The following is a 17204-nucleotide window of genomic DNA, read 5'->3' as shown; positions in this document are numbered from 1 at the left end:
TTCTCTTCCAGACAGGTCATTTCTTTAACCTTGTTACAAGTTAGAAATTGTGTTACTCTCCTCAGATATGAATAAAGCCAAAACCTGTATCATCTAGTTCCTCCAACGTCTGCAGATTGCCACTGTGGTTGGAAATCGTGCTTTTATTTTGAAACCAAATTGTATTAAACTCTGGCTTGTTTTTGCTGGGTATTTCTATTCACACATATAGTGTTCCTCCATAAACTCTTGATGCCTGCGTAATGAGTGAAATATTTCCTGTATTCTTTCAGGCTGGGAGCCATTTATAGAGCCGTGGCCATGTTCTGTATTCTGGCATCAGCAGTCAGCCAGCCGTCTCCACCCTCCTAGGCTGAAGTTAGAAGCCAGGGCCAAACATCGCCTAGATGTCAACATCACCTCAGTCCTCATGGGTGAGTATAGCAATGAACTCTGTGTTCAACGTTCATTCGTTTATTTGTTGAAGAGTGTTTTTCGATTGCTTGTCCCTATTCAAATCCTCTCTGTCTTGGTCTAGAAGAATGATGTCGATGTTTTTAAAAGAAATAAATGTGGACTTTGCATTAAAATGCTTAAATGATTGATATTTGCTGAGAGTTGGGGAAAATACTGTTTTTAATACAGATTATTTGAAAGTACATTTTAATATATTCACCTCATGCTCTCTCTTCATCTCTTTGCAAAGAGTATTACTTGAACTTTACTGGTTTTGGCTTTGGAAGTTTCATTGTTTGAGGAACCTAAACAAAATACCTTCTAGCCAATTCTATACCATACAACCAAAAATTTTTGTCACAACACTGGAATTAACGGTATGACCAACGTTTGCTACCTAGGCAGTACCTTATGGAGCCAAAGAAGTGGGAAACAGAATCAAAAGGCCAGCGTGGGTTTTGGACTTCAGTTGCAAAGGATCAGACTTTCTCTCTGGCTGTGAAATCAGCTTCTTGAGCAATTTCTCCAGTATTACCGTTGGACAGTATCCATCCTCAAAACAAATGGCAAGACAAGATTAATACCAAAGGATCTCATGAGGAGATCTCCTGCCTCCTCTCAAAATCTACCCCCTCCACCTATCCCTATCTGACCCTATCCCTTCATATCTTTTCAAAACACAAGTCCCTTTCCTTCTTCCCTCCCTGACTGCTGTCTTCCACTGTAAACCCTTCAGTAGTTTCTTTCCCACTGCTTTTCTACGTCCTTAGGTATCCTCTAGCCTAAAAAATCCCTTGATCCCACGGTTCCCTCCGATTATCTCAACCCATTCCTTTCCAAACTCCTTGAGTTGTGTACCCCCATTGCCTCCACTCCCTCTCCTCTAATTCTCTCCTTGACTCTCCCCAGAATGGCTCCCACCCCCTTCACTCCATAGAAACTGTCCTCTCAAAGGTCAGCAGTGATGTCCGTGCCAAGTCGAACGACCTCTACTCCAACCTAATCCTCCTCCACCTCTCAACTTCTTTTGATACTGTGGATGATCCCCTTCTCCTGGAAATGTTATCCAACCTTGACTTCACTGATACTGTCCTCTCCTGGTTCTCATTATCCATATCTTTGGCAGGCTCCTCTTCTGCCTCCCACGCCCTAACTGGGAGTCTCTCAAGGTTCAGTTCCGGTTCTCCTTTTATTCTCCATCTACACCCATTCCCTTGGAGAACTCATTTGTTCCCGTGGTTCTAACCACCACTTCTATGTGGCTGATTCTCATATTTACACCTCACATCCTGATCTCCCTTCTCTGCAGTCTTGTATTTCCTCCTGCCTTTAGGACCTCTCTCTACTTGGATGTCTCGCCAACACCTCAGACTAACATTCCCAAACCCTGTCCACCCCCTGGTTTTCCTATCATTATAGACAACACCACTCTCCTCCCTGTCTCACATGTCTGTAATCTTGGCATTCAGCTCTCTCATTCAACTCAGATATTCAATCTGTCACCGCATCCTGTCAGTTCTACCTTCACAGCATTTCTAAAATCGTCCCTATCCTCTCCATCCAAACTGCTTCTAGGTTGATCCAAGTACTTACCCTAGCCCACCTTGACTACAGCATCGGCCTCCTTACTGATATAATAATAATGTTGGTATTTGTTAAGCGCTTACTATGTGCAGAGCACTGTTCTAAGCGCTGGGGTAGATATAGGGTAATCAGGTTGTCCCACGTGAGGCTCACAGTTAATCTCCATTTTACAGATGAGATAACTGAGGCACAGAGAAGTGAAGTGACTTGCCCACAGTCACACAGCTGACAAGTGGCAGAGCCGGGAGTCAAACCCATGACCTCTGACTCCGAAGCCCAGGCTCTCTCCACTGCGTCACGCTGCTTCCCCCGTCTCTCCCCACTTCAGTCTATACTTCACCGTCCAGATCATCTTTCTAAAAAAATCATTCAGTCTGTGTTTCCCCACTCCTCAAAAACCTCCAGTGGTTGCTAGTCCACTTCTGCATCAAACAGAAACTCCTTACCACAGGCTTTGAAGCACTCAGTCACCATGCCCCCTCCTATGCTGTGCAAACAGGAACTGCTCATTAAACATTACTCCTGATTGATTGATTATACCCTGATCTCATCTCTCTTCTCACAGACCCCTTGCCCAAGTCCTTCCTGTGGCCTGAAACTCCCTCTCTCTTCATATTTGACAGAACACTATTCTCCCCACCCTCCAAGACATTAAAATCACATCTCCTCCAAGAAGCCTTCTCCGGCAAAGGCCTCATTTCACCTACTCTCTTCTTCGTCACCCTTGCTTGCTTGATTGAACCTAGAACTTAATCCCTTCTTCAGCAATGAGGCAGTGTAATTTACAAAACAGTTTTGCTGGGTAGAATGCCTATGTCACCTCTACTCTTAAAAATCCTCTGGATGGCATTACATCATCCAGCTGATCCTACCCATATCTTCCCTCTCGATCCTATCCAAACTCCTCAAATGGGTTATGAACTACTGCTGCATCCACTTCTTTTTCTCCAATGTCTTTGACCTTCTGCAGTCTGGTTTTCACACCCTTCTCTCCACTGTGACCATTTTCTCTAAGGTCACCAGTGAACTCCCTCTTGCCAAATTTAATGGATTTTACTCCACCCTAATTTTTTTCTCAATCTCTCAGATTGTCTTTGAACTTCTTCCTTCTTCTGGAAATACTACTACTCTCAAGTGCTTAGCATATGGTGTTTAATAAATGCCATAGTCATTCATTCATTCATTCAGTAGTATTTATTGAGCAATTACTATGTGCAGAGTGCTGTATTAAGCGCTTGGAATGTACAATTCGGCAGCAGATAGAGACAATCCCTGCCCAATGACTGCCTCACACCATTATCACTTACTATATTTAGTGGGTACACATGTAAACACACACACACACATATGTATATACATAATGTGAAATAAATTAGTAACTTTCCAAAACTGGATTTAGTAATAGGATCTAATGATGGATATTTTTTATTCTTGTTCACTATATTTAGCGTGTCCACATGTAAACACACACATACACATATGTACATATATAATGTGAAATAAATTAGTAACTGTCCAAAACTGGATTTAGTAATAGAATCTAATGGTGGATATTTTTTATTCTTGTTCAAAAAAACTTGTTCGAAAAAACTCATTTTGGTTGTGCAGTTAAAGGTCATTAGGCTCTAATTACTGGTAAACTTTGAGGGATATGTGTACTGTTGGTGTATATGAAATTTCCTCAGAGGATAAGGCTGAATTGAAGTAAATGTAGGAACAATAACTGCCAAGGCTTAGGAATAAATAGTCAAGAAAGGAATATGTAGCATTTTAATATTCCACTGATTCAAAAAGTTGAGCATCACCACTTGAGATGATCTTACTGTGGTCACACTCCAGATTTTTCTGGATCATTGCGTTTTCTAACCACCCATAAGAAATTGACACTGTGTAAAGTCTGAACTGTGTTCTTTTGACCTCCATATTGGGCGTTCCCTAACTTTGATCTTATGAATTTCAGTGGATTCCAGATGCTTACTAGACAAACGTTTTGCAAGTTGTTTGTAATGGAAAACAGTTTTTTTTTTGAGAACTTCATAAGTTTCCAATCAAGAGAGGCCTTTACAGACCATTCCATAAGATAACCAATTCCTAGCAAATTGACAGCCATTTACTGTAAGAGATTCATTGTTCTCCATTATATCTCCTTTATATCTTTGCCATTTGGGTGTATTCACGAAGGCTTGCTAATAGAAGAGCCATAATCATGATAATAATTATAGTATTTATTAAGTGCTTGCTATATGCCAGGCACTGTACTAAGCCACTTAATTTCTCTAAGCCTCAGTTACCTCATCTGTAAAATGGGGATTAAAAATGTGAGCCCCACATGGGACAACCTGATCACCATCTATTCCCCCAGTGCTTAGAACAGTGCTTGGCATATAGTAAGCGCTTAACAAATGCCATTATTATTATTATTAGAGTACAAATTGTAGACTGTGTGTTAAAGAATAGATAAGATCCCTGCCGTCAAGGAACTCACCCCCTAATAAAATAAAAGACCCCAAACAGGCAATCAAATAAACAATCCACATAAATAACTACAAACGGCTAAAATAGTTACAAGGCACATTAAAAGTAGGGTAGGGATTTTATTGGCTGGTGGAACAAAGCGTGGGGGGAGTTCTGGAAAATTTTTCTGCAAGAGGTAGACCTGAAGTTGTAATATAAAAGAGGAAGATGGACAGGAGGAGGAAGGTTGCCCCTTGCAAAAATCAATATTTCATGCCCCACTAAAATGGCGTAATAAATCATATAATCAAAATCTCCACTGCTGCTCACTTTGAGCCTGATATGGTGTGTTCATAAGTACTTCATTGTCATCCTCCAGGTTTGTCATTCTAAGTTGTTCCTATTCTTACAATCTCTTTTGGATTCTTAATAGATCAATATGTCAGCACCAAGGAGTCATGGATGGCCGATTACTGTAAGCAGGATAAGGATGCGGGCTCCACAAAATCAGAAAGTTGGATGGGGTCGTCTGTGGATCCTCCGAGCTTTGGACAGAGTAAGATATCTCTTATCCGTAGCGTTGCTTAAGTAAAATAACGTTGCCACATAAAGCAGTGTGTTGCCAAGAAATTCCCAATAGAAGCATTGTTGTTCATGGAAGGAGGTAGAGGGGAGGGTAAATGGCTTCTAGAGATCTGTTAGAGACAGTTTTCTGACATAGCTATTGAGTTCTGCACCCAGGTTCTAACTCTGCCTCTTGCATTCTGAGCTACACAATACCTGCACTACCCTTATAAAGGAATTTAGGCGTGGAAAGCACTGCAAACACAGCACGATTAATGCTGGGGAGTTTGGGTGCCTTGTGGCTGATTAATAACCTGTACTAAATGCCAGTGAATCCCCATTTCTTTGTGCTCAGGTATGCAGTAATTTGGAAGTAGTTCCTAAGGAAGAGGAAGTGTTCTGGGCCGACTCACCCCAGTATATCACAATTTTTAGATTTGTCATTGGCCCTGAGTCTTTGGGCTGAGTGGGCATTCTACCACTACTTTTGAAGAAGCAGCACAGAGGGTGTCCCTCGACCTTTCTGAGCTTATTAGAGCCCTTCTTCCCTCATGTGCTGCCCTGCTGAAGTGTGTCCTTTGTAAATGGCATGGCAGATAGAGATTCATGCAGGCTAGGAGCATGCATGCAGAGGGTGAGAGGGCACCATTCTTACCAGCACTCCCCTCCTCTACCTGTACATCCCAGGGAAACAGAGGAGGAGTGAGTGCTGAATCAGGATTAGGAGATCAGGGCTAAACTAGGTTGGCAAAGCTCCGTAAAGCATGAAGCGGTTGTATTTCTTACCCCTTGATTAAAAGGAAGGGGTTGCCATGTTGTTCCTCCTAACAACATTTAATTTATTGCCTCACCATAAAGGCCTTTTTCTCTGAGAGTTCCGATACACTCTGATTGACAACTGTTTTGCCTCTGGCTGCCCCATAACCCAGTGTCATCCATCTAAACTCAGCTAAGTCCCAGCCCTTCCTGTCTGGTTTCTTTCGGAAAGTCACTCTGGATATATTTCTTGGCCAGACTTCACATAGCTCATGAATGTTTCAGAAATATTCCATCTGTTGTGCAAATATGTCATGGGCAGATGGGCTGCCTTAGTTTCTGAAGATTTTGAACCGGTTCAACCCTCCTTTGGGTATACATGGTGCCTCTGTTGCTCTGTACCTTTAGGAAGGAGAGACTGGGACATATCAGCTCTCTTGCTCTTTCTTCTCTTAATTGGTTGCTTCTAAATGCCCTAATTTCACTTCAAGATTCAAGACTTCTCCAGACACTATTGTTTTCCACGTCTTCTTCCTTCACTTGTCAAATGGATCATCATCATTTTTCAAGGCAATTTTTAAACCATTTTTGAAATCTAAGTGAGGAACCTGGAGGTTTACTAACTTCCCATGATCATCTCTGCAGAAATTTAACTTGGCAACACTGTCTCTTGGCCCAGGCATTTTTTTTAATTTGGAAATTTTGAAGTCCTCCAAAAGATTAACTTAGCTGAAATTATTAGGATGGGTCACATTTTGATTTTTTTTTTAAATCTCCATTTTGAAAAAGGGTTTGAAAACCAGAATTTTGAAACAATCCAGTGAGTGATCTAGTTTTTGAATGTAGAAAATAAAGAGGCTGTACTGCTCCTTTCAGAGACCAGAACAAAACTAAAGACCCCAAATTTTCACTGGAAGATGCATTATGGATAAAATAGTGGTTTTCTGAAGATACTGGCATATATCTAGTGAAAATAAGGTGGCCTAGCAAATCTCATGCTTGTTTGGCAGTGGACACTTTAGAAATCTAAGAAGGATATTTATTTTGGTTAGCTGTGTTCTTTGTAAGTGATAAACTGCAAGTATGGCTTTATTGGGCCAAATTGAGATTTAACTGGGGCTCATCTTTTTCTTAAAATGTGCTCTAGTGCATAGGTAAATAGCAAAGCCTCTTTTCCACACCAGACAAACCATATAAGCCTACAGTGAAAAATCCATTCCTCCAAGTGGACCAACTAAAATTCTAAATGTTTGTTGTTCTGTCTCCAAGGTCAATTGCTTTGAGCTTTATTGGACTTGGATGATGTTTTAAGACATGTTCAGAAATCCAAAATGCTATGTCCTCAATAAAAATGGAGGAATTTTTTTTAAAGACCATTTTCAAAACACAGGTCCTTTGGAATGCAGAATTTTCACCTGATAAAATCAAGTCCATTGAAGATGATTTGTTGTTATGACTATGAGTGTGTCCGGGAAAGATTTGGCATGGATTTTGGCCTGCTTGTTAGTTTTGCTCAATAAGGGCTCAAGCTCTAAGGATAAAACTCATGCAGAGCCTAGCTGTTTAAAGAAATAATTCATTTTTGGACAAAAAAAGGGAAAAATCCCACATTTTGATATTTTTAAATTCTCCGTTTAAAAAAAAATGGAAACCAGAATTTTGGAAGCACTCCAGTGAGGTTGCATTTGTGAAACTATTTAAATGTGGAGTATAAAGAGACTCTCCTCCCTGATTTTTGAGAGTCAAGGGAGAAAACCCTTCTAAGGTTTCCTTAAAGTTTGTTCTTCACAGTCTCTATATGCAAACAGTTGTTGAATGAGCTTTAGTTTAAGATATTTCAGTTGTTTATGTCATTTTCAACATCTGTATATCTGGAATTTAGTGTTATCAAAAATGGAAAAGCCTTGTGTTCTTTCAAAAAAATGCTAAACTGTTTTTTCTCTTCATTTCTGAAACTACATGCTAACCTAACGAAGCTTCTTCTATAAGAACTGAATATGAAATTGACATTAGAAAAATGAAATGTCTTGATCACTTTTCCTGGGTCACTGGCATTTAATCAGTGTTAAATGAATTCTGAATAATGCATGTTGCCAATTATTAGGATATGGTTCTTCTTTCTTTGGTACACAGTGGAGAAAATTCTGTCTGTTGACCTGCATTTTTTCCTTCCCTGCTAACTTTGTCTTTCCTGTCTACTAGGCCTCCCCCTTGTCTACCTTAGAACTAGAAGTACAGCCAGTCTGACTAACCTAGAACACCAGATCTATGCTAGAGGTACTGTATAGCAGAGGAAGAGAATGCTTTGCTTTTCTGTTCTAACAAATGTTTTTGCACAGCAGTTACTTTTGAATATGAGCTGACTCGGTCGGTCATTCAGAGCATCAACCGATCATTTCCCACTCCAGGATTTTCTACTTTGATTTAGTTACTGCTGAGACTATTTGTAACAGCTGAGCTAAGTTCTTTTTACCATTATCGTTATCATCATCATCATCAGTGGTACTTATTGGACACTTATTACATATAGAGCGCTATAATGCTTGGGAGAGTAAAATACAAGAGTTGGCAGACACGTTCCCTGCCCACAGCAGGTTGAATGGCATCCTGATTTTTATTCTACATAATTTCCATTCCTTTTCTGTGTGGGGAGGATTGGGAGGCAAAGTGTTTTCAAATAAACTTCCTTAATAAGGCAGTTTTGAAGTCATGACATTACCTAGAGATAAATGCTGTAAAATGTTTGAAACGGTTATGTCCTATGCAGCATACCCAACAAATGAAGGAAAAAATGTACCACAAATGAACATATTATAAGATAATGTATGTAGAGTGCCCTTGGTAAACTCCTTATGGGACTCTATGGAAGTTTACAGAACAGAAGATTCATGTCTTCTGTAATAATAAAAATACATTATTAGTGTAAAGATGAAGTATTTATAGGACCCACTCTGGTTAGAAAAAAAAAATCTTAATTTCTTTATATTTTAACAAGAGATGAGGGGATTAGGTGGTAGATGAAGGCTATTCATTTTCAACCATGATCTAGATTGCTTTTGAAATTTGATTAGTAAGCGTAGGAAAATACAGCAAGAAAATCAATGACTCAGAGTTCCAAGGTGTATATTTTAATGTGAGGCTAGTTTAAGTGATTTGCGTTTAGCCTCAGTTACATAATAGACTTTGTAATGTTTGGCAAAATATGTGAATACACAGCAGTTTGATGTTTTGTCTTCAAAGAGTTAAGTACAGGGACAACAGTGAAATAAGGATAATGCTTTGGAATATGTGGATGAGAAGATTCTTGCTACATAAAGAGAGAATGAATATCCTTTTCCAAGCAGCGTGGCTCAGAGGTAAGAGCCTGGGCTTGGGAGTCATAGGTCATGGGTTCGAATCCTAGCTCCACCGCTTGTCAGCTGTGTGACTGTGGGCAAGTCACTTAACTTCTCTGTGCCTCAGTTACCTCATCTGTGAAATGGGGATTAAGACTGTGAGCCTCGTGTGGGACAACCTGATTACTCTCTATCTACCCCAGCGCTTAGAACAGTGCTCTGCACATAGTAAGCACTTAACAAATGCCAATATTATTATTATTATTATAAATTAGTAGTGTGAGACAAGTCAGAAAGGGAAGAAATTTCCCAAATTTGCAGAAAGTGAAGTTGAACTAGATTGTGACTAACCTATGTATTTTGCCTTGAACTTTGATTGGTCTCTGGAGGAAGGTATTCTAAGGCAATCAGGGGAAATGGCTCTGTTTTGTGGACTTTGGAATCCATTCTCTTTGGTACTGTGCCAAAGATCAAACCAGTTTATTTTGGAATAGAGAGTAAAACCTATCTAGGCTAACAGGCCATTTCATGATGTTGAGGATGGACTGGAGAATTGGATTATTTGGTGAATGAGTGTCTAAAAGTGCTGGTGTGTAGGGTGTTGTGTGTCTTTGACTGATGCTAGAAATCTTTCATCTTGAACAGTGAACCTATCCAAGCTTTTTAATTAATGAGGTTATGTGTTACACACTGCTTTTGTAAAGACATCAAATTTTAGTCCCAAGATCTCTCAGATCAAAGCCATCTTCCACCTGTTCCTTGTATTTTAATCTAATTGATAAATAGAACCTTTCAGCCTGGCTTGCAGTAGGATGTGAAAGCACAGCTGGTTTCTTTTCTGCAGTTTCAGTCTTTCAGTGGTCACTGAGAACAGAAACATTTAAACCAAATCAATCGTACTGTCAGCAAGATGATTTCAAATTTGCGGTTGAGCACCTCCTTCTGACCTTGCTCTCTTGTCCCGATACTGTTCACAGGAAGAGGAGCCTGTTAAGGTTATTTTAGCTCAGCTTCTTGGCTCATTTGAGTCAAGGAGTGGGAGGTGTATTTCCAAGGGCCACAGTGTTTACTGTTTGCCAGCCATTCAGCTTTTAGCATGTACATTTCCCCTTTGCTCTTATCAGCAGCCTCACAATTACCCCTTCACTGTTTTCTTGAAGGCCACTGTTAGGAATTTTTGTTTTAAAAAGATTTAGGAACTGTCTTGATTGTGTGGGCCTTTTGGTTCGAGAACAGGTAGGTGGATGGACGTTGTGTAAGCAATTGAAAATATTAGTGCTTAGATTGTTGCAGTGGAGTGACTGGAAGGGAGATACCTCCTGCACAGAGAGAGTGTGAATCTGTGCCTATGTGGCTATGGCTGTGGTAGAGGGTTCATTCATTCAGTAGTATTTATTGAGCGCTTACTATGTGCAGGGCACTGTACTAAGCACTTGGAATGAACAAGTCGGCAACAGAGGCAGTCCCTGCCGTTTGATGGGCTTACAGCCTAATCAGCAGTATGGCTCAGTGGAAAGAGCACGGGCTTTGGAGTCAGAGGTCATGGGTTCGAATCCCAGCTCAGCCACTTGTCAACTTTGGGCAAGTCACTTAACTTCTTGGTGCCTCATTTACCTCATCTGTAAAATGGGGATTAAGACTGTGAGCCCCAAGTGGGACAACCTGATTCCCCTGTGTCTACCCCAGCGCTTAGAACAGTGCTCGGCACATAATAAGCGCTTAACAAATACCAACATTATTATTATTATTATTAATCGGGGGAGACGGACAGACAAGAACAATGGCAATAAATAGAGTCAAGGGGAAGAACATCTCGTAAAAACAATGGCAACTAAATAGAATCAAGGCGATGTACATTTCATTAACAAAATTAATAGGGTAATGTAAATATATACAGTTGAGCAGATGAGTACAGTGCTGAGGGGATGGGAAGGGAGGGGGGAGGAGCAGAGGGAGATGGGAGGAAAAGAGGGTTAAGCTGTGGAGAGGTGGGGGGGGCGGTAGAGGGAGAAGGGGAGCTCAGTCTGGGCTCAGTGTGTCTCCCTGATGGACTGAGTATTATTTACTAGACAAATCATGTTTTTTAATATATTTAATACTATGCAGGTGAGGTTGTTGTCAAAACACTGATGAACAGTTAACCAATGGTGATAAAAGCTACTGAATGCTTTTCTGTTACACTGTCCCAAATGTCCGGGATTTTTTTTTTTCCATTTGCTCCTCTATGGAACCACCCCTGTACCTCATTTGGGTGGTAGTAAAAGAAAGACAGCGTATGTAGCATACTGACCGATGGTGCCGGGATAGGGAAATAGAAAACAGAATCAAGGAACCCATTGCGTCCTTTGGGAGTCTGTGAAACAGAGTAGGGCAGCAGCATGGTGTCAGGTTGCAGACCGAATTGAAGGTCTTCGGAGCTGAATCGTTGTCTAACCTTTTCTAGACCTTCCCCCTCTAGACCATAAGCTTCTTGGCTACTCTCTTGCATTGTAGTCTCCCAAGCATTTAGTATAGTGCTCTGCACCCAGTAAGCGCTCAGTAAATACAATGGATTCTCTCACCCCATCTTGCTCTTTGAACAGTTCCACTAGCTTCACTTTGGACCAGACTCAATACCAAATGGCAAGACAAAATCACAAGGAAGGTCTGGAATGTAGTCAGTCTCTTCGCTTCAAAACTATACTCACCTTTATGCAGCTATGCTAGGTGGCACGTGAGAGGAATGAGAGACAGCAGGATAACCAAACAGCTGCTGGACGGAGAGCCGGAAAGCAAGGAGGGCAAAGGAAACGTTTTAAGGACATAATAATAATGATGGCATTTGTTAAGCGCTTGCTATGTGCCAAGCGCAGTTCTAAGCACTGGGGGGATACAAGATAATTAGATTGTCCCACATGGCGCTCACAGTCTTGATCCCCATTATACAGATGGAGGTAACAGAGGCCCAGAGAAGTGAAGTGATTTGCCCAAAGTCACACAGTTGACAAGTGGTGGAGCTGGGATTAGAACCCATGACCTTTGACTCCCAAGCCCGTGCTCTTTCCACTGAGCTATGCTGCTTCTCCATGGTAAAACAAAGCCTCAGACAAATGCTACAACCCAGCTGAAATTGGAAGTCAATTTCTGGGATTAGATCTACGCCATGCAATGACATCAAGAAGGGAGTAGCTCTCTTTAAGCAAAAGCTTCATGTGGAAAAAGAAACAAGGAGGGAAAAGAGAAAATAGTGCCAGGTCCTATGAATATTAAATGCAGCAGTACAAAATACAGCATTTTTGTGTGAACAAGGTGGCTGGAACTCTGTATCTCCTATTGGCATATTCAGCCAGACATGCACTCTCAAAGGTGAATTTTACCATCAACAGTGTCTTCAAATATGAAGGATGACTATGTCTAAGTAGCATGTTGTTAGGTCTCTGTTTTGTTTTTAATGAATGTGCTTCCATTTACTTGCCCTCCTTCAATAGGAGGCTTTGAACAATTTTTTGAACACCTAACTAAACATGACTATGGTAATAAAATTGGCTCCAGGAAAATGGAAAATCAGTGCCTTTGGAGAATGCAGTCAATTCAAATAGAAAACAGGGACCGGGCTATCTGTACTTCAAGTGAGTGTATTTTCAGTGAATGAAGGAAATGAAAGTCAGTGTAAATGAAATCTGCTTACACACTGGAGCCATTTAAACTAAAGCCCTAACAGATAACTGGTCAATTCCGCATAGCTTTAGTTTTGCTGAGGCAATTTAGGATGGTGGAGAATATTTCTCTTTCCTTGCTTCCATCTTGGTTGCCTGGTGAGTGCATGCTTCTAAGAGGCAGAAGAGGCTCAGTACTCAGTAGTGGTCCAGGATAGAATAAGATGAAGGGAACCACAAGGTTGGTGATATGCAGCTCCTCGCTATACCTAGTGACCAATCACTAGGACTGAGTAGTGAATTCACATAATCCATCTGCCACATATAAGGGTAGTGATATCCCCCCAGATCCCCTTCCAGCCCAGGTTCCAATTAGGTGCCTTAATTCCCTTTAATTATTATGAAGCTTTGTCTCTCCAACACCCCCCCACACAAACACACACACACACACACACACACTTTTTCTGACTCTCTCCTTTGATTCCTTTACAGCTGAAATGAAAACTCCAAAGCGAAGGCAGCCCTTTGTCCCCTTTGCTCTGAGGAATCACACGGGATGTACACTGTGGTTTGCCACGCTAACAACTACTCCTACCCGGTAAGGAACCCTTGGAAGTTGCACATAAACAATCTTTCTTACTCCTCCCTCTAACCACAGAAGGGCGGGTGGGGGGTGGTGTGGGTGTGAAAGAAAGGTGAGAATTTAAACAGGCGGGGTGTGTTTATTTTGTATAGTATATAACTTTATCTTCCCGGTGTTTCTTTGAACCAGCTTCTTGTTTGCTTGCTGTTCAATGTGAAATGAGGCTGTTTAGTAGGCATCTCTCGATGTGACAGAGCCAGGGGCCACTAAATCTGAAATATGGGAGCGCTGATACCTAGGGTTTGAAAGCATTTTATTGAAAATGGGAATCAAGCAAAGGAGACGGTGCTGAAAGGTAGAAAAGTAATCTGGTTAAGAAAAAAAAATATGTGGTCTCCATTTAATCCAAAGCCAATCTTTTTCATTCTTCCTCCAAGATTGGTTTGAAAACCTGCCCAAGAAAGAAAAATAAAATTGATCTTCAAATCCTAAACGTTCTCAAATCCAGATGGGAATGGGTGGAGTCAGTGAAGCTAATGTGAATTCACCTAAGCCAAAATAGAGACCTTCTATAATAGCTTTCTTTTTTACTTAGAACTTGGCTTATATTAATGCGGATTTTTTTCAGGAAGTGTGTAAATTCCGGGGAAATATCAAATGGATTCAGATGGAATATTTTTTTCCCAAGTGCATAGAAAGCAAATGTAATGTATTAGCATTTTAGTGAAATAGAGAAGCTCTCCATTCTCAAACGATGCAGACTGAGTGGGGACACAGTCAAAGTCTACAAATTCATGAAGCATGGGCATAGGGCGAACATGGGATTGTTGTTCCCTGAAGCACACAACTCGAGGGCACGGGGCCTCTTTTGGAGGTTCAAAACAAACAAAAGGAAATGCCTCTTCACCCACGGGTGGTAAGCGTTTGGAATGTGTAACCACAGGAGGCTGTGCAGGCTGAAAATCTGAGTCTGTTCAAGAGGGAGGTGGATGAGTTCATGGACAAGTAGTCCATGTGGGTTACTAGAGGAAAAACTAGGGATGTTTAGAGAGGAACGTAGGAATGTTAGATGGGATATGTCTAACCAATACATTGGCAGTCGAGGAGGCAGCCACTAGACTTTCTCCAAGCATCCTTTGGCCAAGTGGCTGACCCAGTAATGGCAGTTCTTAGGTCTTAAGCCTGTTGAAGGCAAATTGTATTTTTCCCTTAAACGACCTATAAAAATCAATTAGAAGCCACATATTCTGGAATGGTGGAAATGTTTTCAGCCTCATTCTCAACCAGCCAAGTGTGGAAAATCTTCAGAGGGATATGCTCCTGTTTCTGCAGTGTTCAGAGTTGTTTTGGTGTAGACTTCCTATTGATCCAAGAATCTCCCCGATTGAAACTTCAACAGTGCCACCTGCCATTTCATCTTTCCAGTTTAGATAAGAATATATGGCAAGATATGAAATATGTTTGTAGTGAGTGCACTGAAACTATATCGAAAGGGTAGTATTTCTTCCAAATGGGGTTCTCAGCTGCAGGTACCAAGTCGATTTAGCACAGGAATCAAAAGCATAAAGATGAAGGTGTAAGGTTCTCATTTCTTTTAGTGCTGTGTTTATTTTAAGGGCCAGTGTATACCCATAAAAGTGCCAGTGACATTAATCATTTGTTCCTTGCAATCAGTGAGAGAGGTTGGGATAGATCAACTGGATATTGCAAAATGTGTGTCACCAGTTCTAGCTCAACAGAGCCAATTTCAGAAGGAAAATCTGATTATTAAATTTCCTCTGATTTAGATATTCTTAATAACTCAGTGTTTCACACCTTCCTGGTACTACTGTGTGCATTTCTGAGTGCTATCATATATATATATATATATATATATATGAGGCAAGAATGAAAGAGTAAGGGCTCTCCATTCTCAAACGATGCAGACATTCATACACACACACATTTAGTTCAGAGTTTTCACTATGGATTTTGGCTACGGAGTTGTTAGAGAATTGGGGAATGTTTTTCTGTCCACATGGGCCTGTTTGGATATAGCGTTTTATAGCCAAGAAAAGATGGTTTGTGAACAGGAATGTGGCATCAGAGTAAGTACTAAAATGTGACCTTTCCTTAGTTTGGAGTTTTCATTCAGTCGTATTTATTGAGCGCTTACTATGTGCAGAGCACTGTACTAAGCGCTTGGAAAGTACAATTCGGCAACAGATACAGTCCCTACCCAACAATGGGCTCTGCATTTCATGTGTTGAAGGAGAACTGCATATACATGTATATGTGTGCATGTATATATTTTAAAATTAAATTATTCTCATATATGGAGACATTTACTCAAGCACCGTTAAGTAATTGTAAACCTAATTGTGTAATGCGAACAATTTTTCAGTCCTAAGAGTACCTATTTAACCCCCACTCTTTTTCCCTTCCCCTTATCCTCCAAGGCTTCTGTAGACTGTGGGAATCAAGATTAAAAGGAAGATAAAGAGCTAAGAATTTTAAAGCAGGGATCATGTTTACTAGTTCTGTTGTGGTAACAGTTGTTATTGAGTACTTTTTCTGCTGAGCATTGAGCTAAATGCTTTGCTTATCCTGATAAGCAAAGTTTCTCCCAAGTTCTTAGTAGAATCCTTGCACATAGAAGACCACTCAGTAATAAATACCTGTGGTGGATGGATTTAACCCCTCGAGATAACCCAGCTGAGTAGAGAGACAGATATGAGTCTCATAATAATGTCTCATTATTGCCTTAGGAAATAGATAACCATAGATGGTATTTGTTAAGCATTTACTTTGTGTCAAGTACTGTTCTAAGCTCTGGGGTAGGTACAAGTTAATCACATTGGAAACAGTCCCTGTCCCACCTGGAGCTCATAGTCTAAGAGGAAGCACAAGTATTGAAGGCAAGGAAATAAATTAGGCTACAAGTACAATAAATAATGTTGGTATTTGTTAAGCGCTTACTATGTGCAGAGCACTGTTCTAGGCACTGGGTTAGATACAGGGTAATCAGGTTGTCCCACGTGGGGCTCACAGTTAATCCCCATTTTACAGATGAGGGAACTGAGGCACAGAGAAGTTAAGTGAGTTGCCCACGGTCACACAGCTGACAAGTGGTAGAGCCGGGATTCGAACCCATGACCTCTGACTCCCAAGCCCAGGCTCTTTCCACTGAGCCACGCTGTAGCTTGTCAATCAGACTATTGTAATAATGATAATAATTATGATATTTGTGTGGCTCAGTGGAAAGAGCCCAGACTTGGGAATCAGAGGTCATGGGTTCGAGTCCCAGCTCTGCCACTTGTCAGCTGTGTGACTGTAGGCAAGTCACTTAACCTCTCTGTGCCTCAGTTACCTCATCTGTAAAATGGGGCTTAACTGTGAGCCTCATGTGGGATGACTAGATTACCCTGTATCTACCCCAGCGCTTATAACAGTGCTCTGCACATAGAAAGCGCTTAACAAATACCAACATTATTATTATATTTATTAAGCGCTTCCTATGTTCCAGGCGCTGTTCTAAGTGCTGGGGTAGATACAAGGTAATCAGGTTATCCCACATGGGGCTCACAGTCTTTATCCCCATTTTACAGATGAGGTCACTGAGGCACAGAGAGGTTAAGTGGCCTGCCCAAGGTCACACAGCGGACAAGTGGCGGAACTGGGATTAGGACCCACGTCCTTTGTACTGATGTCAGGGCTATGACCAGTGGTCACGGGCTCCACCATGACTCCAGAGCTATTCCCTCAACAGCATGGCAGTCTTTCCATAAAAGTTTCTTTGACATTGAGGGTTTTAGGGTCCTTTTTTTTTATTTTGCCTTTATAAATTCAGAGAAAAATTAGACTTTTCCAGTGGTAAAA

At 41.0% G+C, this 17204-nt stretch overlaps 1 protein-coding gene across 2 annotated transcripts in view; it reads left to right on the top strand.

Annotated features, from left to right (window-relative positions):
• VPS13D (vacuolar protein sorting 13 homolog D) overlaps window positions 1–17204 on the top strand; it is a 313068-nt gene that overhangs the window by 90515 nt on the left and 205349 nt on the right. The window contains exons 38-41 of one of the 2 annotated variants that reach the window (XM_029065680.2): window positions 273–413; window positions 4907–5029; window positions 7996–8070; window positions 13256–13361. In XM_029065680.2, the coding sequence (XP_028921513.1) occupies window positions 273–413; window positions 4907–5029; window positions 7996–8070; window positions 13256–13361 (445 nt within the window). The remainder of the gene's footprint in view (window positions 1–272; window positions 414–4906; window positions 5030–7995; window positions 8071–13255; window positions 13362–17204) is intronic. The other variant, XM_029065681.2, reaches the window with a different exon arrangement.

The sequence above is a fragment of the Ornithorhynchus anatinus genome, chromosome 5 (assembly GCF_004115215.2).
Source record: "Ornithorhynchus anatinus isolate Pmale09 chromosome 5, mOrnAna1.pri.v4, whole genome shotgun sequence".
NCBI classification, from domain to species: domain Eukaryota; kingdom Metazoa; phylum Chordata; class Mammalia; order Monotremata; family Ornithorhynchidae; genus Ornithorhynchus; species Ornithorhynchus anatinus.
Note: the sequence above shows the minus strand (reverse complement) of the source record. Positions and strands in the feature narration are given on the sequence as shown.